Source organism: Aythya ferina (assembly GCF_964211825.1).
Source record: "Aythya ferina genome assembly, chromosome: 5".
Lineage (NCBI taxonomy): Eukaryota > Metazoa > Chordata > Aves > Anseriformes > Anatidae > Aythya > Aythya ferina.
The window spans coordinates 47,693,468-47,716,893 of NC_140301.1; the positions used below are offsets into that span (position 1 = coordinate 47,693,468).

Below are 23,426 nucleotides of genomic sequence, written 5' to 3' on the forward strand. Positions count from 1 at the left end.
GTGGGTCCCCCTGGTATTGCAGAGAGTGTGTGGCTACATGAAAGCTGAAGGCCAGCTATGCACGTGGAACAATCCCAGCTTGTTTTCTGCTCCTTCAGCGGGACCTGAAATACTCACATTTTAAAGAGAGCCTATAAATCTAGCTGTACACGCATACACATGTATTCATTTAATTTCACTGTTATGAGTAGCTATATAAAAGTCCACAAAAATTATTTGCCAGACTTCCCCCTCCTCTTCTGCTGCATTGTAACAGCTGGTATATGGATTTACATTATGAACCTAATACAGTAATTACAACTTTAATAGTGTATTATCCTTTTCCCCCTGATGGGACCTGGCTAAGAGCCTCCCTTAAATTAACTGTGCAGCTATACAGAGATGGATGCTGAGTCCAACAGCCACATCATTTCTGATCTTTAAGAAAAGCTCAGCACAGGAAGGACAGTGCAACTCTAATGAAGTGACTGTAAAACATCTTTTTCCCCCCCCCAAGGGTTGCAATTTATAAAGTTTTACCACCCTATCTTTAACATACGACGCTAGGCAGTCAGGAAGAAATATGTAAAGTTACACTGCTTGCAGGGAGAGCAGCAAGGGTGAGCTCTTCACCTCCCTCCCTGGGGGAGCAGCCTTATGAGTGCCCCGGGATGCCCTCATCCTCTGGCTGAGTGCAGGGGGGAGATGAGGCCAGTCTCCTAGGCTGGAGAATGATGAAACAGATTGGGAAGATCTGAACTGATAATGCAGACTGGCATTTTTCCTCTTACAGCTCTTTTCTTTAGCAACAGCTTTCATTGTTGCCAACCTACATTTCTGGCCCTTGTCTTGCCTGTATATAACAAACATACGCCTTTCTTATCCAGCCTTATCTGGTTATGAGGCTGACAGCGAGTGCTATGGCAGCACGGATGTCCTCTTCTCTGGGAGGAGAGGTATGTTTGGGGTGGATCAGGCTGCTCTCTCCATCCAGCAGCCTCTGCTGGGTTAGGGGCTTCTGGGAGTCTGACGAAACATCTCTCAAGCTGCAAGGGCCTGACTGCCGGCCACCAACTCTGTAGGCATTTGAGACATTAAGATTAACCTGGCTGACATACAAATGGAAGTGTCTGTGTCACAGCACCATAGGAAACAAGAACACAAGGTTTAAACAAATATCCCACATTGATTACCAAGGATACTTTCATATGATACTTTCATAACAGGAAGATGGGAGCAAGGATATACCACAACTCTTTCCTGTTGGGACAAGAAGGCGAGGATTGCAAAAATGTTTCCCCATTTTGAACTTATCCAAAGATAAAGGGCAGCAACTTCGCTTTATATTATTGGAACAAGAACTGAGCAAGATTTGGGGCCAAAGCATTATATTATAATAGTTGTTTGATTCCTGGAGAACACAGGACCATCCAAAAGGAGTTTGTCCCTGCCAAGAGCCACAGTGAGGGCTCAGTTGTCAGCATCTCTTGTCTCTGCCTCCCCAGATGCAGACACAAGAAAGATCCTGAGCAGATGTGAACACACGTGAGAAATGTTTGTGCACGCATATGTGAGCAATCAGAGATTGAGCATGAGGGATGGGCAAAAGATTTGTTTAAAATAAAATCACCATCCTTTTATAAGGTCTTACACTGTTAAGAATACATTCATTTCCTGTGACACACAACAACAAATGATGTAAGGAGGAGTGTTCTTCAGAGCCTGTTTGGAAAGCACTGGGGAAGTGGGATAAACACCTCAAACTTTGAGGTTACTCCCCTCTCATCACGCTTCCCTCTACTTTTCCCCAAACACCAAGTTTTCTGGTCAACAGCCATCATTTTACTTTTAATTAAGCAGCCTGCCCTCTACCTTACAGTGATTTCCCTCCATCCACCCCACCTTTTTCCCCACATTTTCTTTGTCAAAATGTACTTCACTTTTACTTGGAAATCAAGATTGGTCAAATTCCAGCCACTCACCAGTGTAACCCCTCTTGGCTAGGCTCAGGGTATTGGTAACAAATGACATACTTCTGCATATTGTGTCTCACTAATCAGTTTGTTTTGTCTTTCTGAAAGGGACTACTTGGCTTTCAATTAGAATTGCATTACTTACTTTTTGAAGGAGCAAAAATTAATGTCTGATAACATAATTCCATCTCCTACTGACTTGCATGTGACCTCTGGTCTTTCTCTTAAATATCCTGAACCCCCCTTTTTCTACATTTTATTATGACTCACCCGTTATAGTGTTTGTTTCACTTGGTGGAGTCCTGAGTATATTAATTTTGGAATGAGTTTTCTGATACAGCTGTAATATCATCCCTAGTGCTGCTGCATTTTAGCATTACTAAACTAGGAAGACAGATGAGCGAGAAGTGATTTCTTAACTGAGGTAAGTCTCCTTTACTACTACAGTTGATATAACGAAAGAGGTAAGAACACAAAATAGGATGGTAAAAGTACCATTGAAATATTTTCTGGATCCCTGCTGCAGACTGGGAAATGCTGCCCCCCTCCTTGACTCATGGGTCTGTGCCCATCCCAGGCCCCCAGTAAGTACCGACACACCCAAAAAGCAGAGACCTCCCAGTGGGTAATCTTAAAAACATGAGGTAATTGTGCTTGCTGGCTCAGCAATGGTGAGGTCACATCTCTAGTACATCCCGAGGTAGACACGGAACAACCCAGGACGTAGCAGATGGGATGAGCAAGAGATCAGGCACACAAAAGTGACAGCTGAACAAATCGGGGCTGCATAAACTAAAGGAAAGTCTGAGTGAGGGCACACCACCATCCTTTAAGTGGAACCAGGCAGCTGCAAATAGGGAAAAAAAAGTAATTTCCATGTCTGTGATGGATTGGGCAGGAAGTAATTGCGGAGAAGTAACAGATGAGGATGTAATTGCAACAGTGACAATTTGAGAGATTTAGGTCAGATATTAGGAAAACCATAAACGGGATAGAGACACTCGAGAAGATTCACTGAGGCGACAGTGGAACCACCATTACAGAAGGTCTTTAACATCAGGCTAAAACAAACGGCCTTTAGGATGCATAGTCTGACTTTCAGCAGTGCAGAAAAACAATGCCTTGCAGCCACTTCTAGCTCTGCTCCAAAAGCCACATCCCCTGGAACAACTTCCATGCAGGCCCCCATGTTTCCAGTGCTGTCTCAGTCTGAGCAACCAGTCCAGAAAGCACTGTGCCTTACTTGGATTTATCATCCACAGAGAAAACAGATCTCCATATGGAATTTGCCCTCCAGAAGCAAGCAGCACAGGTTTTATTGACTGAAGGATTTAACAGAATGCATGTCAAACCTCTAGGTACCCCACGCAGACGGCTGTGATGTCCAAGCCTCAGCTGGCTTGCATCAGGACATGTACTGCCACACAGGCTCTCCCTGAGCCACGTTAGATGAACCATTGCATTCGGCTTCGTTTCATGCAAGTAGGGAGAACTACAAACCACAGCGAGTTCAAAGGGAGCACTATCATGAGCCTGAACAGCATGAGACACCAAAGAAAGTGCGGCCTTAATATCCTGGGAGGTTCCTGAATGTTATCTCACTTCAGCCATGCACAGATGGCCCTTATCTATGCTAAGGAGGAGCATATTTTCTTTCTATCAGAGCAGCAAGACACACGAGGCTGCTGCTTCATCCCTGGTAACATGGCTCTGGAAGATGAAGCAAGAGAGGCAGGAGAGGGCTGCAGTTTCTGTAGAGCTACCACAACACTGCTCAGTCTGTTTCACTGCCATGGTCCTACTTCTGAGTTTCACTGAGACGTGTAGGTGAGACATCCATGCTGTAGTCTGGCTCCAGCAGTGCAGGAACTGTGTCTCTGGGAATTTGACTGTAAAGCCCCACTGGAGGCTCGGTGCCCCAATTCCCCAGGCTCAAAGACACTGGCCGCAGCTGGTGGCACTGCACCAGGCTGGATAAAAGCAGCCTAGCTTGGCTTTACATCCCAGGTCCTGCACCACTGTGCAGTCTCACTGAACCACCAACTGCTAGGGGATGAAACGAGATTGCTTTTTAATTTTAGAAGACCTTAATCTCTTCCCTGGCTGATGCTAGCAGTAGCCACAGCAGGATGCAAGGTGACAACTGAAGTCCTTTGTTGGCCCATGGTTTATAACAATACATACATAACTCCCTCAGGCTCTGTGGGGATTAATTAGCTAATGTTCATGAAGCTTTGAAGATAAAAAACACTCTGTAAATGTTAAAGGATTGCTGTCCCAGTGTGTCATGAGGATATCACAAAATTATTCCTTGCTCTTTGAGGAGCAGTTGCTTCAGGTGATCCTACAAGCAAGCTATTTTTTCCCCAGTGCTTGCACTAAACTTAAAACTTGATGGGGGAATTATTGCGAAGAAAGATGCAAGAGTCTTCTTTCTACTTCCCCTCAGTTACGTGGGCTGTGTCCCCACTGCTCCTTGACTGTGACATGACTGTGCCATGCTCCTCAAAGGTTTATTTAAGCTTTCCAACACACTCTCCTGCAGGAGAAATCCTGCTGCTGGGATGCCAAGAAGAGCAGATGCAGCACACCTAGCCCTGCCATCCTCTTCCACAGTGCCAACATGCTGTATTGGTCCAAAGACACACCTCTGCAGAGCAGCTTCAGGGGAGCCGGGTTGCAATTGGAACAGCTTTGGAGCTCAGCTTGCAGCTGACTGCTCAGTTCCAGCCACACATAATAGACCAGCAATTTGCTTTCAGTTGTCCCTGGTATCTCTTCCCCAGCAGTGACAGAAGACAAGAGACATTATCATGTTTGGGAACCAATTCTCCTATAAAGACATATATGAATTTCAGAGCACGATAAGGGTAGATATCTGCAGTACTCCTTCCTAGCCACATATAATCACAAAGGTTTGTAACACAAGCTGCAGCTCAGACACCAGCGGTCTGTCACACCGGGGCTGGACACAATTCACTGCCTGCTGGAGCCTCACTTGGCTCACCTCTTAGCTAAAATCCCTTTCTCCTAGAAAGAGCAAACCCTTATTCAAGGCTGGATGCTTACAGTTGGTTGTAACTCCAAAATAACTGTCAGCTCCAAAGCACATGAGGGAAAAATGAAGAAAGAAAAAGCTTTCCTAAGCTCTCTGGGAGAAGAAAGTCAATTCCTTGACTGACAGTGCAATGGAGGGCTTTCAAGTACTCCACTTAGTCTTAACATTTAAGGGGCTAGATTTTAAGAAGCTAAGCAGGATCTGAAAGCAGACATCAGGTGGTGTATTTGGAAGTCTCCTGGTACTCGGTTTCTATCAATATCATCACAAATCAGAAAGCTATAGTCCAGCCCTGACTTAAGCACCTAAATCCCTTTTGTTTTCCTTGGTTACTCTGAACCAAATTGATTAGTAGATTTAGAAGTGGCAGAAAAATGAAACATGTGGAACATTTTCCTAAAATACCCTGTGCTCTAGTTGAATGAGCAAGTGTTTTCTAAGGGAGAAGCTGGTTCGTTAGGGTATTACAATCCTTCCAGGTGGACATAATTGAAAAACCTTAGAAGAAGCTTTTCAGTTCCCATCCTCTGGAAAAAAGGGTGGAGCTCTGCAAAATTCAAGATACAGCATAAAATTTAATGTGATGTAGGAAAACGTGTTCCATCCTTCAGACAAAGGTCCACACAAGTTTAGGTGTAGATCTGAGATGGCACACATGATTTATCCTCACAATGCTGTGCATCTTAGACCTGAAACAAAACCTGAATTTTTGGAAGTTTCCTGGTTTGTGTCTGTCACCCAGAATTTTCTGTTTTACACAAAACCAAAGGTGCTGGTCTCAACATGCTGCCTGTTCCAAGTCAGAGGTGGCAGCATCACCTCACATGGCTGTTGAAAGCAGTAATTTCCTTAGACCACATGCATACACTCATGCTGGAGGACTTCTGAGACTTGTGAAGCACATCTGTTCAAAAATGAGATGAGCCTGTTTTCTGCCTTTTTTCCAGCCAATTTTCTTGCTTAGCCTAAAGGAGATATGTTTTTTCTAAGGGACCTCTTCAGAAAAGATGCTGAATTGGGACTTCAGGCAAAATATTCTGCAGTCTTCTCTGGAGAGGAGGTTAATGCATACGCATAAGGTTTCATATTTTTATCCAGATAAGAGTCTCTTGACTTTCTCATTCTGGAAAAGCAAGGCATGCTGCAGCAATACTAACTGAAAACCAGAGGTTCCTGCAGTTTTGTAAAAACTTTCCCAGAAATAAAACCTTCCTGCTACTAATAAATAGCTGCACAAGTATCTTCACATGGCTACAGAAACATTAGTTTTGCAGGAACAGGGTGGGAAACTTCTTGCGTTTCACCAGAAGTCAAAAGCCTCTGGGTTTTTGATTTTGAAAGCAGTGGGGCCAGAGTGCCCACGTTCTGGCTGTGGGTGGGAGGAAAAAACCTGCCCCAGGCACCTTTCACCCTCACGATGCTCCATATGGAGCTTGGCCTTGCAGCAGGACAGGGCAGTCATTGCTGCAGCACCCATGAATGACCACAAAGGTGATGAAGTTCTGTCACACAGTTTCCTCCTTCCTATTTTTAGTGTGCAACACTGATTTTTTTTTTTTAAATGTATTTTTAAATCAACATTTTATTCTTAATTATGACCTGTCAAATCTGATTTGACCCAAAATCAAGGTAATAAATCAAAGCTTTCATATGCATCCATAGTCAAAAGAAATGTTGCTGTAAAAAAAAGAACATTTAAACAAATTAATGTTAACAGATTCCAGTTAAAACAACTTATAAACATGCAGAAGCATGTTTGGAACATTTCTGCACCACATAACATGCCATGCTACATGTGGTGATTTACTTATGCTTTCAGGTTCTCATGCACTTATAGAAGTCACAGCTGAGCAATGTTTCTATTGTTCAAAGAGAAATATAACTATCAATTTAACTATCCAATTTTCATATGCATTGGGCCAGAGTTAGACTGAGCACCACTAGCTAAGGCTTATCATTTATTTTACAGTGGGACTACCATGGGGTCTCTGAGCTACAATGGCCCAGATAAGGCAAGCGTGCATTTTGTAACTGTGACTGAGACGAAGCTAGCAATCCCAGCAGGGCTGTTTCAGCTACAGCAGCGTTCCTCCTGCAATTTCTGTTTTTTTCTCCCCATGCCACTCACATCTTTTCAGTTCTAAAATGCTCCCTATTTTTAGTACACAATTTGAATTAAAAATTAAACAAAATGGGAAATAGCAGATTGGCAACCGCTGTCCCAAAGCGCTGTATGCTAATTGCAGACATGTTGCATGTCTCAGCCCTGTTCTCTTTTCACTGAGTTGAATGCAGGTTTAACAAATCCTCGCTCCTTTCTCCCACACTCATCTGTTTTCCTTGTTTTGCTCACTATATGCCTGGTTCCTTCTTCCCTCCATTTTCTGATAGATGTTATTATCTTCCCTCAGGAAATAATAGGAAACTCTCATAGCATACTTGCTCTCAGGCCAATTTCTAGCATGCTTGCACCAATGAAGCTCCCATTGACAAAAATGCTAAGGACCAGCGTAGGACAGGAGATGACTGGGAAGGACTAGAGAGGAACAATGACTTCGCATAGATGAAAAATTTAAGCAGTATAAAAAAAAGTGAATCTGAAGCTCAGGGCATTTACCTATCCAGAACTGCTTAGAATTTAATAGAAAATAAAGTCCTCATAAGAAGGCACAAGGAGACAGTCACTGCCTCTTACATACTCTTCGTTATGAGGCACAGTAGCTTTGCCTTGTGATGCATCCATGAATGGAAAGAGAAGAGTTTAAATGATGGAAATGCAGAGTAGCTTCCCAGAGCAAACAGTTATTCAATCAGCATACATGTCTCTGAAATTGGGTCCCTATTCTAAGAGATTAATAGTATTACAGTCTGCTCCAGAGACCTCTGAAATCAGTGGAGATCTTTCAGTCTATTTTACCAGGCTTTTGATTAGCTTCTTAGCATAGACTAAAAGCATGACAAGGTACAATAGAGCTGAGAAGCAAGGAACAGGGAAGGAAAGGTTTGCCAGAATATTACAGACAGCCCTTGTTATTCCAGAAAAATTATGATGTCAAGTCCCAAATAGCTGCAAAGTGTTTGAACTAATGTGTTCTTTCTAATGCATACATTATTTTTAAAGTGGAATCATTATGCAAGCGTCACCTGAAAGATCTTCACTGCTCACACTTACTACATTAGCCTTAAATATATGGTGTTACTAGAACCCAGGATTACAAAGGTAAATCTGCACACAGCTCTGCCCAGAAACACTACAGGTTGCACCTCTCCTAGTTACAAAAGTCATCAAAATTCAGACTGAGACTCAGAGGACCACAGGGTCCAAGCTCATGGCAGCCCCACTGCATACTCTAGCAGCTGCTGCATGCAGTATTTCAGCAGGCTAGCCCCCTTCTCCTGAACAGCTCAGCTATCCTCAGGTTGGCAAAACTCAGCATGGAGAGAAGCAGCCCATCACACCTGCAAGAGACATAGTTGAAAACCTTGGTTACACCATCTCATCCAGCTTTTCCAAATTGCTAAATATATAGTGCCTTTTAAAAAAAAGGCACTTTTTAAAAAAAAGGCATGGCTTTACAAGCCACGCAAGCAGCAGCACACACGTAGCAGTGACCTGTTCTAGTCCTAGAGGAATCCAGTGCTAGATGTATGCAGAAAACCCCAATAAATAAATAAATATCTTGTTTTGTCCCAGTTCAAGAAGTCTAGAGAACATCCAGGCTATTTCATATATTCTAATACAACCAACACATTATTTGGCAGTACCTTTGTGCCTCTTTGCCAGAAGTCAGCTCTGATTTCTGATGCATATGGCATTACAACCAAGACCAGAGCGCCAGCCTGCCTAGCTCCTCACCACAGAGGCAGTCACAGTCACCTTACCCAAATCTTAGAACACTATCTTAGTGAGAATTCTTACACTTTTAACATCTCATAAGCAGGGCAGGTGTTTCTAGTTGCCTCTGAAGGCACATTTGGCAGGTGTGGATCAGCTGGGTCAAGCCTGCTGGGTTCTTCTGACACCTGTATCACTTTCAGGGCTGGGAACCTGTATGCTGGCCAGATTCTCCACACCACCACAGGTTTAACTGCTTCCAAACACACTGCAAAGAACAACCAAACACGCAGAAATTACGAAGTGGGATGTGGGGAAAGCATGGGCTCAGCTGCAAGCTGATAAGAAAGTCTAAAGGTAGCCAGAGAGACCATTCATCTGCTTAGTTTTCTGAAGATCAAGCATTTGGCCTATACATTCCTGCCAGGTATGAAGATCCCTTTTATTGCAGTCAGCTTGTGCACATCACTGCATTAACAAAGTGACCTACTTTGCACACTCAGTAGCTATTTTCCAAACCTGAGCATCTTACCCACATAAAAAAAAAATCAAGGCATAACAATATGCACAAGCAGCCTGGGTAGTGTTCCCAGGGCATTGCCTAGTCCAACACTCCTTCACACGTGAACTTTTCCATGAGTCCACAGCTAGGCCCTTTACATGAAGAAGTAGCGCAGGATAATATTGCATGCAAATAACTCCTCAATTTTTTGAGAAATAATTTAAACTGTGTAGAAGGTTCGAGGAAGGAAGAAGAGGGTTAGAGGGTATTCAAGGAGAGGAATGACCAGAGCTCCTCCCTTAGAAATGGGGGGCTATTGCAAAGTTATTTTAGGGTATGTGTCTTTCAACAATGTACAGTAATGGTGTGAGAAGCTCACTATTTATGCAAGCAAAAAAATGTGTTTCCAAATGTTGGCTCCTAAGGCCACTTCAGTGCCTAAGTAACCTTTATGTTGTGGGCATGGGTAATTCACAGTGAGCCCTGCTGTCTGGTCCCTGGGTTACTGGTTCAGGGAGCCAGTGGAAACTCCACACAACCCTGTCTGACCTCCTACTTGCCTAGTTTTCTTTCTATGGACAGAGTTATGTGAGGGAGGAGGAGGTGGTGTATTTGCAGCTTGTACCTGGGCGTGGGGCTCGCGTGGTTCTCCCAGCTCACTGGACTGGCCTGGGGAGCGCGGGATGCAGGAGGTGCTGACATCTTGGCTCAGACTATTTCCAGAACTACGGAAACAACAGGAAAAGTTGAACAGAAACAGTCTAATGCATGATTGTATACATTGGTATTCAAAACTTGATTTATATGCTTGACAGAAGTGTACCGTGGTCACTCTAAAACTGCTACTTACAAAAGCAAGTGATCCTGTCATGGTGTGGACTCCAGGCTTGTATTTACCCATACGTAATATTTTGGACTGTATCAGAGCAAATAAAATCATGTTTTTGCCCAAGGAACTAAATAAAGAAGAAGGCTACTTTACAGACGAATGATGGAGAGACAGCAGTGTGTTTGCATTAGCATTTTCTGTAGAGGGCTAGCACACCGGTACTGCAATGCAGGGCTCCACAGTTATTTCAGTCTTTTGAGCCCTAAAAGTAGGGACAGCTTCTACAGGGTGTCCAGTTTGTATTTCATGTGCTCAGTATCACTGCCATTGCTGTCAGGCCATGCCTTGGGGTATCTCTCTTCTGTACCTTTTCTTATGGTACCCATTCACAGGTGGCATTAGAAAGAGGAGTTTGTGGACAGCCTTCCTGGGGCAAGGAGGAGGACTTTTTCCCAGGGCTTGGAGGAGAAATGTGAAGGGGTGGCACAAACCTCCAACTGCACTGTGGCACTAAGGTGTCAGGGAGCTTTTCTGGGGGTCATGGTGGCCTCTGATTTCACCCCATGGCGCAGGGACCCACAGCTGCTGGCACACAACCCGTGGTGCTGCTGGCCAAGGGTGAAGTGAACTCAGTGCACCAAGTCTCAGCCTTGTTCCCAAGGAAAAGACAGGCACACAAACATGGGAAAGAAAAGGCACAGGACACAAGGCATTAATTAGGGCTGCTCCCCCATGGCAGGTTCTGGTGCATTGGCTGAACTTCACTGCTTTACTGCTGAACTGCCAAAGGTGTCTGACTGTATTTAACCACCAAATTCACATCTAGGTTTTTAGGCTAAACTGCTCTGGTCTGATTTTCACAAATGGGAAAGATCTGGGACTTTCACTTCACTTCAACTCAACACCATTTAAAACATACAGATAAATCTTTCCGTGCTTTTCAAGATATTCAATCACTTCACCTTTTGTTTTATGCTTAAGACATCACTTGAATAATAAGTGAATATATCAGCTCTTACCCTATTCTTTAATGTGTTTTGAAATCTGGCACACACTTGAGGTAAAAGATGTTTTACAGAATCACAAATCAACAGGCATGTTTTTAAGTGTTTTCTGTTTTAATTCTTTCCATTGAAATGTGTTTAAATACAAGTAAGTATGTCCTGACAGTATTTACTAACTAAACACTGAAATATTCAAACATGAAAGCCTAAAAGCAACATTGACAGGAAACCAATAAAAAAAGCAAAGAGCTATGTTACTAAATGCTAAAACCTAAAAAGGAAACACACTGGCAAAGTAAAAGGGAATTAAGATACGGTCTCAGTTTTCTGCTGTGGTGTGACAAGAAACAGAGAATAGAAGCTCCTAAAACACAGTAACCAATATATTTCATAGTATAAAAATGCAGAGAAATCTTTATTTTAGAAATCATCTCTTAGAAATTCAGTACTCTAGAGTTCTGCTTTATGGTAGCAACTCATTTTTTGTCTTTTTAAAATACATACACTTCTTGTTCAGTATCTTTTTTTTTTTTTTTTTTTTAAATTTAATTGCATATACATTAGTGAATTGCTTCTTTTGATATGTTTTAAGTAAAAACATATCTATTTTTTTTTCGATTCAAAACCAGAAGGTAATACCTCTGAAGGATACATACATGCATGAGCAATGGCCACATAGCAGCAAGTGCGCTTCTATTAGTCTGACTGGAGGTATGGTCACAAATCACTCAGATGAGTTCATTGTCCATATTCAGTTTATTCACAGAATTATTGTTTGAGGTGCTTTGGCCAAGAACTGTAAGGCCTTCCTGTCAGTGTCAGAAAAATAACCAAGACAAATTATACAGCAGATGTAAGTAGTTCGCCAGCATCGAGTAAATATTCATCTGTATGTCTGCAGGTGACATTACCCACAAGGCTTTTCAGTAGGGCAGAGGGAATCACATCTATTCACCAGCTTGCAGTCGCTTCAGAAATAAGAAGTATGCCTTCTGGGCTCTCCTAACATACCTTAGCAGAGGTATAATAAAGTGTTATGTGGCCAGACATTGATACTGACTGACCTAGAGCACAAGTGCTCGTGAGGTTTAAGGAGAGCCGAGCTGGTATGTGCTGGAGGAACTTTTGAAATTCCCACCTATATTTTCTCAGTAGTGCCTAAATCTTACAATTTGCCACTGGAACTGAATCAAACCACAGAAAGCAATATGGGCTCATTGCGGTAATAGACAAATTGATGTTGCCTGAGGACAGCAAATGCTCCAACTGCCCAGCAACGCAGGCAACATCTCACACTTGCTGTGAGAAGCTGAAGTGGGGATTTTTAAGCCATGCTGCTTGGCAAACTTTGAAGAGATTTGAAAATTAGATTGATTGAGCATCACAGACAAGACCATTATTCTTATAAAACTCTTTCTCTGTTCCCAATAAAAAGATTGTTGTAAGCACAGAAATGTAAAGTGCTTTGACAAGAAAAAGCAACAGCAAGGAGTAGACATTGGATGACTTCTGTAAACCTGAAAAGAATTAATCTTTTGAAAATAGAAGTCAGGTTCTCAGCTGCGGAATAAAAAAGGCTCAATTCCACCGTCTTCAACATAATTGTACTGTCTGAACCGTCTACCACTGTGTCATATTCACGAGACACTCTTATTGTACAATTGTCATGGATTCCTCCTTTCTCTAGGATAGGCAAGGAAACCATAGGGCTGGATAATGTGGGAAGAGACGTACCAAGCAGAGAGGAAAAATAAAATATATATATATATAGGGAAAGAAAGAAATGCAATGAAATAGTCAAAGCAACTGCAGTGTTAGCCACAGTCTAGGTGCAAGTGTCGTGGTTCCACTCGAGTGGGCAGCCGAGCTCCACCACAGCCGCTTTCTCACTCCCCCTCCTCAAAGAGGAATGGGGAGAAAATATGTGAAAAGGGCTCAAGAGTTAAGGACGAGAAAATCACACAATAATTATTGTAACGGGCAAAACAGACTCAGCATAAGAAGATAGTAAGATTTATTGCTCGTTACTAACAAGCTAGAGAAGTGAGAAACAAAGGAAAGAAACCAAAAGCACCTTCCCCCCCATCCACCCTCTTCCACCTCCTCCCCCCAAGTGGCGCAGGGGAACGGGGGAATGGGGGTTATGGTCAGTCTACAGCACTTCTTCTCTGCCGCTCCTTCTCGGTCACTCTCGTCCCTTGTGCTGTGGGGTCCCACCCACGTGATGCAGTCCTTGATGAACTGATCCAGCGTGGGCTTCCCACAGGCAGCAGCTCTTCCAGAACTGCTCCAGATACGGGTCCGTACCACGGGGTCCATCCCTCAGGAGAAAACTGCTCCAACCTGGCTCCCCCACGGGCAGCAGCTCCTGCCAGGTCACCTGCTCCTGCGTGGGCTCCTCTCCACGGGCTACAGGTCCGGCCCGGAATCTGCTTCCGGCAGGGCCACCTGCTCCACCGTGGTCTCCTCCACGGGCTGCAGCGTGGAACCCTGCTCCACCGTGGTACTCCATGGGCTGCAGGGGGACATCCTGCTTCACCATGGTCCTCACCACAGGCCACAGGGGACTTCTGCTCCGGCACCTGGAGCACCTCTCCCCCTCCTTCTACACTGACTTTGGCACCTGCAAGGCTGTTTCTCACTCCCTTGACTCTCCCGGCTGCTGTGTGGCGCAGCGTTTTTTTTCCCTGTCTTAAATATGCTCTCACAGAGGCGCAAAACAACATCGCTTATTGGCTCAGCTCTGGAAAACAATGGGGCCCTTCCCAAACGTGGGGCAGCCTCTAGATCTTTCTCACAGAAACCACCCCTATGGCCCCCTGCTACCAAAACCTTGCCACGTAAACCCACTACAGCAAGTACTCAGGGTTGTCATGAATTCTAGAGGAGCCTCACTGCACACTGAAGTGACTACCTGGAGTAGGTGCACCTTCAGACCAACTTTCACCAGGGCAAGGCAGTGGGAAGCCACTCTACCCAGATACTGATCTAACACCACAGTTTCAGGGAACACAGAAGGGAGATGGATAAGCCAAAGACAAGTTTTCACTCCAGAGGGAACCAGAGATGGTGAGGAGGAAGATGGACACAGCGTTGCTCATTCTGTGGGGAAGAGAGAGTAAACCAGGCTTGACTCATACAAGAAATGGGATTTTAGAAATTAATTAAGGAAAACAGCTTGGCCCAGTGGGGTTCAGGGGTTGTCTGCAGGAAAGGCCAGAGCCAGGACATAGTGCCAGGAGGAAGGGTGCAGAGGAGGCCCAAGCTATGGTCACCCCTGGCCCCAGGCTCAGCCCTGGGATCCCAGTGTGCCCGTGTGGCCATGGGGGCAGCAGCAGAGGGGCACCAGGAGTGGCTGCAGGCACCATGGCAGCGGTGCCCTGTGCTCTGAACAGACATTCTTCGCCCCATCCTTGCTGCCCTTCTCTCCAACCGGTCCCCTCCAAGCAACCAACTGCCTGTATTCAAAGCCTCATCACAGTGCACGTTCCACTCGTCTCCCCTAATTTTACAGCCCCTTTACTGTTCCTTCTCTCATTGCTTTTCCTTTCCAGCCTCCCTCACCTATCCATGTGTGTTACAGAGGAAACACCACTGGACTGGTGGTGTCTGCGCTGCCTGGGCACCTGCATGGCCCACACCACGGGCCTGCCCTGCTGGTTTTGACCACAGGCTCCTTAGGAGCAGGCACTGTCACCAGCCAGAGTCCCAGAGTGTCAGCCTAGCAAACCATGTTTTGTATATTGGGCAAACACCTGTAAACTGGGGAGTGGGCACGATGGGGAGAGGCTTTTCATGGAAAAGGAAGAGGAGGAAGTCATAACAGTGTCTGCGAGGCTGCGGGCCTGAAGTGGGCAGTGGAGAATTTGCTGAGAAGGACTGCAATGTGCCTGTTGGTCTTAGCCCAAGGAAACCAGGAGGGGGGCAAGGTCTGGAGCAAACCATCACTCCTGCTGGCTGCTGAGGATCAGTTAGAGGACCAGAACGGCTGTGCAGCCAGCAAGGACTGGGGGCTGCAGCTTGTCGGCCATCTGTGCCTGCCGGGCTCACGCCAAAGCGGCTCTCCACAGGTCCCTGCGCTGACACTCACTCACATTTTGGCAGGCAAGGAGAGGAAGATGAGAGAGGAAAGGTACAGAGCTCTGTCTTAAAGGGGATTATTAGTATTAACAAATCCCTGTTTTCCTGTAAGAACTGTGACTGATTGCACCAAACTCTTCTTGCAGACAAAATCTGAAGAGCTGCAGAGTATAACATAAAAAATGCATGTGTTATGCAAAGCCACACTTGTGTTACTGCTCTCCTACACGCGGCACATCCTGTGTGCCACTGACTTCATTTAAGCTTTCTTAGATTGAGGACTTATTATAAAGAAACACCCACCGTCTAACTGAGAAGCATCAATTCATGTGGATACATACACTCTGCATCAAATATTGAACCCTTCATCCACAGAATTCAATGCCTGAGTTAAGGCAAATTCATATTTGAATAAAAACCTCTTGCATATTTACCTCACAATTCTCCATGAAATACTCAGGTACTTAACTATCTGCTGACACACTAAAACTTCACAGTAGCTTTCCTAAAATATATGGCTGAACTTTAGGAGCAGAAGCTTGTACTAGTTCTCAGTTCTCAGGGCAGCAAGTGTCTGTGAGCATCTTTACTCTTCAAGTATAATATCCTATACACATCCCAAGCTGTGTGTGGTTATTTACTTGAACCCTTGTCTTTGCCTTAAACTGCTGAGAGAAAACAAAGGTGAAGAAAGATGACTGGCTGAAGAGTATTCAGTATCCCTCTGGCTCTTAGCTGTGAATCACTGTGTGCCATTGCTTGTATTTTTGACAGGCCTTCAGATACAGCGCATCTCCCCCAGTGTGTCTCCATGCTGTCAGGAACATAGTCTGATCACAGGCTCCCCACTTCCCTCATTCAGGAAAACCTCTTGGCCATTTCAGCAGGAACTTGAGGAAATGCTGCAGGCTTCCCCACCTGCAGGCTGCAATGCCATGTCCACGTGGAGTTGCTCATAGCTACATTTGGTATGTCAGAGGTAGACCAGATGACACAGTCAGAATATCATTTTGAATTTGTAGATATTTTTAAATGAAATTGCACTGAATGAAGCACTAGCTTCATCAAAAAGCCAAATTCCAACAGAGTTATCAAACATCACTCAGCTGTGAAAAAAAAGTTCTGTTATTCCTTCTCTGTGCTTATTTGCTCGTTTCATGTCCTCAGTATTAATTTCCCTTGGGTTTCCTACCCCTAAGTACTGTCTGATGAGGAGATTCTTTCATTTGGCCCCCGTTACACGGTTCTCCAGCTGCCTGGTGACAACAGATATAATTAGCCTGAATGGGGAGGGAACAGCAAAAGATAATCCAGCGAAATGACAGCTGCGAACATCCTGTTTGATATTCTTCATTGTGTGCTAATGACTGTTTTCAACACATGCCAGTGAGACACACTGTGAACATGACTGTAGAGTGGGCACGCATGAGAGCTGAAGAAAGTAACACAAAATCTTCTATCAAAAGATAAATGGGCAAAGAATCATTATTAGATAATCCCTTGCTGACATATCCAAGCAGACAGCGATCTTGGTCCATTTCTGCCCTCAATTACATGGTGCAATGACCAGGCAATTTAAGGGGAGTGGCACCTGTGTTAGTGATGGCACCATGGATCTTCCACATACTATAATTACAGGAGGCAGGGAAAGTTATCAAACATGCATAAGCACAGCTTACACCTAGTTTTGTGAATGGAGCACATTAAGCGTGCTGATATGTCTTCATTGTTCTAGTTTTATATCTAATAATTATATCTAATGAAATCGATCTAGTAATTATGCTACTATTACTAATAAAGCAAATACAAAGCACTTAGCATTCTGCTACAGAAACATTATTTTTTGAGTTTCACATTCCTTGGAGCACTTACCATAGTCTGGTGAATCATGTCTTTCATCTCCTCAGCCTTTCAGAGGATGCATCAGATTAGCAGAAACTGTAAATTGTTTATTTTTACTGTAAAACCATTGAAGTGACTCAGGTTTCTTTGGGGATCAGCCTGTTCAGCTACTTGTACTAGCCTTAAGATAGGGAACAGTCTTCTGGATCTAAAAACATTCTGCATCTTGGAATACACTTATACATAAATGCATGTGTTCAAAAATGTATGTCTTCATTGTCAGCTACGACAAGATCTGTTAATTTAAACTCCATTGATAATGTTTTCTGCTTACTATCATTAATTAAAAAAAAATATATATGAAACCGTAATTCTAAAAGCCAAAACTATGCAGAGGAGTGAAGATGTACACGTTTTAAATGGACAACAAGCAAAGAACAAGTCAGACTATTAAGGGGGCAGCACAAATCCAAGGTCTTTCTATGTGCTGTGGAAACAGGAATTAGTTACTGACACAACAATGCTTTTACCTGTATTATGTATATCAACCTACAAGATTCACTCTGAGGCTTGCACATTCTTTAAGTATTAATTTTCATCCTTTTAAGTCTTTGTTTTGTAAATGCTCTGATGGATAATTATCTATAGTCATTTTACAAATTGGGCTTTTGTGAAAATATCTCTTTTCTACATCTTCTGGCTCTTCAGATGTATTTTTCAGATTTTACTTTTCTGATAGATAGGTAAAATAATGAAATAAATAAATGGAGTCACCAAGGTCACTAGATAATTAAAAAATAGTGAAGATAGCTGTGGCTGGAACTGGATATTGATGTCCCATTGTAATTATACCTGGAAAGCATCAGAGAGTGAAAATGCAGTCTGCACAGAATATGTGTTGTCAATACATTTGCAAAGGTGGGGGCACCACGACTGCTGGCTAGCACCCTGCCTGCCAGCAGCACCCAGTCAGGCTTGCCACTTTCCTCATGGATAGCGTGGAGCAAGGACATACAGTGCTGTGCAAAGCACGCTCTGCTTCGCTCTCCACTTTGCCATAGAGATGTACATCCAGTTCCCAAATAAGGGTAATCCTCTATCCACTGTACTGTTTCTCACCTTGAACACTACATGACTGACTATCAAAAGCCTATCTATCTATTGGCATCTCTAGAGCACTTACCCCCATGTATGATACCATAGCACTATACATGGACAAAAGTAATTACAGCAAGACTGCCTATTGGTAGCTTGAAGTGATGGCAAGTATTTTCATTTACATTACTCTTTCTATGGGCAGTTTGAAGTAAAAAATATGTTCTTGCTCAGCTTCCTCTGAAAAGGTTGGTTAGATTTTTTCCATTTCCCATTTATTTGTTTCTCCTCAGCTTCATCCTTTTTTTCTTCCTGCACCTGAATCTCCGTATTTCTTTCACATGCCCCTAGAAGAGATGAGAACAAAAATGTCAGAACCTTTTAAAAGACATATCAAAAAGTTTTCTAAAGAAAATGATTGTTCTGTCTAGAAGAATGTGAATTGCATCTGCTGCTTAACTCACAAAGAAAACCTATCTATTTTAATTTGTAGTAAAGCAGAGGATTGGATGAAGCTAAATAGGTATGTGAGCTCTTTTGTTGTTAGAGCTCGTATTGCCTAGGGCTTAGTTCCATCAGCTAATAAACAGAACTGCTTTTACTATATTACTGTTTCTGGTGACAAGATCAAATAAACACCCAAATAAAGTCGTGTCTATTTAAAGTAATGATTAGAAGACAGAAACTGAGAAAAACATGCGTTTTCGTCCTATGACAAGTGAGACACAAGACCCCCTGCTTGAGGGACAGCACTCACATCAGGAAAGAGGTTCAGGCACTGTTAAGCAGAAAGGACACTCCACTGATATTAAATATCTATCTATATATAAAATATTTAAATCTCAATTTATTTACACTTTTTCCAGTAGGTTCTTGCTGTAATACAGCTTATTTCTAAAAAATATAGTCTCCTACTTTCTATTTGTATACTTTCTATGGTCCTTTATCATAACCAACTTGGCCCTTAGAACAAAGTATTTTACTATGTAATTTAATAATATCCCAAAGATTTCTTAACATTTAAGAAATCTTAAAAAAAAAATAACCCTTAACAGTTTCAACAGATAAATAAATATCATGCAAATATTATTTTGTATTGTTATTGACAACTGAGTAACAACCAAAACTGCCAGACATCTTCCTTCTCCAAAGAAAAAACAGAATTCACCAGAGATCACTGGGCAAAAAGAGGTAACTTGAACAGACAGCTGAGTTTACCCATTGAAAAAAAGTTATCTGATGTAGCTTAATATTATAGCATATAAATAAGACAAAGCCCTCAGGACTGGACAGTGCTGCTGTCTTTCCACATGCTCACTGCAAAGGCGGGGGGGATGCCCCTGGTGCAGGGTCACTAGCTCCTAAAGCACTACTCTGTGTGGAGAGGACAGACTTTGACTTGTGGTGGAGAAAGATCAGAAATGCAAAGCAGAGACAACTGGATAAAATTTACCTCTCTTATTCTTTTCTTTATTCTTCACTGTGTTACATTCTTAACGCACGTGGAATTCAGAAACAATTCAGTTTTTAATAGAGGGAAAGGTGAGATTTTCAGCCACTGATATAAAACCAGGACATAGATCTGTCTTTGAGGTACTGCCCAGCAAACGATATTCTTTTTGTAATCATGACAGATGGAGGAGGATTTCCAGGGATCCAGAGATCAGTTCACTCTATCAAAATTCTGCCCTGCAAATGAGGTAATGTACCACGTGGTGCTGCCCTGAGCCCAGCAGCTTAAGATACGCTTGTAGCTGGCAGCACATTGGCAAATTCTACTCTTATGTATGTATGTATGTATTTATTTATTTATTTAAAAAGGGGCTAAAGAAATTTTTTGAAGAGCAGGCGCCAGACTACTTTCAGAAAGCCAGGGGTGGGTGAGGGGAGCAGTCCATGGGTTTCCATCAACTCAGCAGCACTGCAAACAAGAGCAGCATCACATCCCCCTCACCTCCATCCAGTTCCAGGGCACGTTCAAGCGCTATCAAGGCAGTCAGACATCTATTTCCTTCACTAAGCACCTCACTTCAAACAGCGTGATTTTCAAAATGCTGAGCAGCCACAGCTCCCACTGAGATCACTGAGGGTTGTAGCAACTCAGCATGTGTGAAAGATTGGGGGATTTCCATTTCCACATTTAAATATCACCTCTGGTGTCTGATTTCAGGTGTCCAACACTTACAATGGGTGGCCAAAGCAAATGAGCATCCATGCTCCTGTCTAATTCTTTTTGGAAAGCTGAGCATAGGAGAAAATAATCATGAGACTGAAGGCTTCTTTCAGTAAAATTGTTTTCACATTAAAACAAACAAACAAACAAACAAACAAACAAAAAAAACCTTTTTACTTTGTTATTATTATTTATTTCTTAATGTATTTACTCATACAACATAACAATCATTTCTAATATAGGACCACGTGTATAGAATAAATAATGGAAAGGACTGGAGCTTTCTCTAGCATGTCTTTTCATATCCTCACTTCTGCTTCTGATTAGGTTGGAAGCACAGTGCTGGGATGGAGTAATGAACATCCAGCCAGTAATTTATGTGACAGGAAATTGAACAACCAGCTCCTTGGCCATTATTTCTGTGAATTTCCCAAGCTGTAAATGCATCAAATAGTAACAGAGAAACATAAATTTTATTAAACAAAAGGGCCCATTTTTCTAGGTATGTCTACAGGCTTTAGGGAAGAAAAACAATAAAAAATTTGAACTAACCTGTTGACAGAAAACCTGTAAGACCAAATTTTGGCTCATTTGTTAATGAATTACCATGGTGACCTAAATTGTATGAAAGGATTAGTGATTTTAGATGCCCAGGAATATGAGATCCTAAAACCTTAAAAACGTCATTGGTTTCAGAAAAAGCCACACATTTGCCACCCAAACTTCAGACCTTTTCTAAACTGCTCAACATCCAAAACAGCTCAGTATTTTTACCAAATATTAGCCTGTAGTTTTGGAAAAGGAGTAAGACAATATTCCTGGTGAGTAATACTACTCTGACAAACAGACACTGAAGTAACGTATTTCTGAGGTGTTACAAATATAGGACTTAATTCTACTTCCTCAAAATTAGGACTATTACCAGTAAGAGTTTCTAGAACTAGTTTTGAAAAAAATGGAAAAAGAATATGAATAACTTTTTGATCTTGTCAGCCATAGATATATAATCTGATAAAATATATTTGAACAAGGAAAACTCTGTGGATTCCTTAGTAACTAAAACTTCAGTGAAGTTTCATTCTTAGGTGTGTTTAAATTGTCTGAAATATACAACATCAAAACCCTCAGCAGCAAAGAGCAAGGTGCCTGTGTCCATTGAGTAATACAAGTATAACATTCAATTCTATTTTTTCACTTTGACTGCCAATTTTATGGCACTTCATTTAAGCCTGAATCTCCAAAGAATCAATTCAAATTAGCTTTATAATTTTCCCCAAAGAATCTGCTTTAACATAAATTGAATTGGAACATAAGACTTAGTAAATGAGTATAAAATTCAAGTGAACTTCTCTGAAGAAAAACCTCTATTAATCAGAAGACAAATAAAGCTCAGGTGCAATAATATATGACAGCTCTAAAAATAGTTTGTCCTTGCTGGTGGTTTAACATCGGACAAACCATACTTTGTGTAGTTGTGATGTCTAACAGTTTCATGCCATGTTTCTGGGAATATAAATTGTTATATAAGATGGTGTCTTAAGGCAGACATCAGAATCCCTTTTTTCTAAAAGAATAGTAATTTCATCAAATCTCAGTGATGTTCCTGCAGAGAACCAATGCTTTTTGACTCATTTTCATACAGTTGTGGTCCAGAATGAGATATATGAAGTTTTCCATCACCGACAGTGACATTATTTGTTACAAATTTGAATGTTGTCTGGCACAGTTGTTAAAGTTTATCCTTCATAAGCAGCACGGTGTTGATAGGAAGGTGGGGAGGCTCACACTCCTGACTGCATAACTTGATGGCTGGCAGTGGGCACTGGCCCACGGGAATGGAGCAAGGGGGTGAGATGGTTGCAGCAGTCACCTGCCAATTCAGCTTCCCAGAGAAGAGGAGAAGAGCATGCTTGGCACTGGCCTGAAATGAAGGCACAAAACTATAGCTAACTGCCAGAGGAGTTGTCAAAAAAAAAAAATAATAAAAAAAAAAAATGAGGATGCTCACCTATGGTGATATTAACAGATTTTAACCAATGACTGGATATTCTGCAGAGCACTGAGCCCAGATGTCAACAGCTCTTCTGAGTCCTATCCCCATCATTAATTTTCACTATGTCTCCTTGGCAATTCATTTAGCTTCCCTTTACAGTTTTGAATAGCAAATGCTGAGAAAGTGCTAAGTTTAATTATCATATCACATACGCATAAAAATCACTTTGCCTTCTACTTATATGCAGCTCTGCTCAAGGTGGAAAGCTGGCATTGAGGTAATATTAATTCCAGCCACAGCTTCAAGCAGCCCCAGTGTCGGGTGTCCCTGGTAATCTCCCTTCAGAAGGACGATCGGGGGACAGGATGTGCTCCTGTGGACTCCTGCGGCACCATGCCTGCCGCAGCCTGCAGGGTGCTGACTCCATGCCCAGGTGTGGGAGGTGGCTCCTGCTGCCTCGCCACAGGACCAGCCTGGGTCTCGATCTCAGCTCTAAGCACAAGCAGTTAATGAAGTGATCAAAGAAAAAAAATCATGTGTGCACTCTGACACCACATGTTTATAAAGGTACTGAGTAGTCATTTGTGTTGTCACCTTTCTGTCCTGTCCCTTACTCTGTCCTTACACTGCCGCGTGGGCTGTGAGCAGAGCTGCCCTTTGTGCCATGCACAAGCCACACACATTTGAACACTTCCTCCTACCATCCATTGCAAATCTGGCCACTTGTTATGGCGCTGTGGAAGATGGCACGTGCATCCAATATGTCCCCAGAGAAATTAAGAACTGTGTTCTGTATCAGGACAGACCATACAACACCTTCAATATCCGTCTTCTATATTTCTTCTAAACTCAAAGAAAAAAAAAAAAAAAAGAGAAAAAAAAAAACAAAAACCTCACAACCTATTGAGGCAGCACAGGCCTGGTGGCCAGGGTCTGTCCCACCACCCCAGCCAGGAACAGGGCAGCCGAGGGCACCAAGCACCCCCCACGGATGAATGGGCTGAGACATGAGCCCACACGTGGGCCCACTTGTTGAGGCCCATCTCCGGGCTGGGCCAGGCTG

General features: G+C 42.9%; 1 protein-coding gene across 2 annotated transcripts in view; it reads right to left on the reverse strand.

The window, feature by feature from the left end:
- EFCAB11 (EF-hand calcium binding domain 11) overlaps positions 1-23,426 on the reverse strand; it is a 152,420-nt gene that overhangs the window by 56,033 nt on the left and 72,961 nt on the right. The window contains exons 1-2 of one of the 2 annotated variants that reach the window (XR_014694078.1): positions 8,776-8,930; positions 7,533-8,469 (exon numbers count right to left, since the gene is read on the reverse strand). Coding sequence is in view for 1 of the 2 variants with exons in the window: in XM_084522743.1 (XP_084378869.1) it covers positions 9,973-10,072 (100 nt within the window). In the remaining variant the exon portion in view is untranslated. Of the gene's footprint in view, positions 1-7,532; positions 8,470-8,775; positions 8,931-9,972; positions 10,073-23,426 lie in introns of those variants that run through there. The other variant, XM_084522743.1, reaches the window with a different exon arrangement.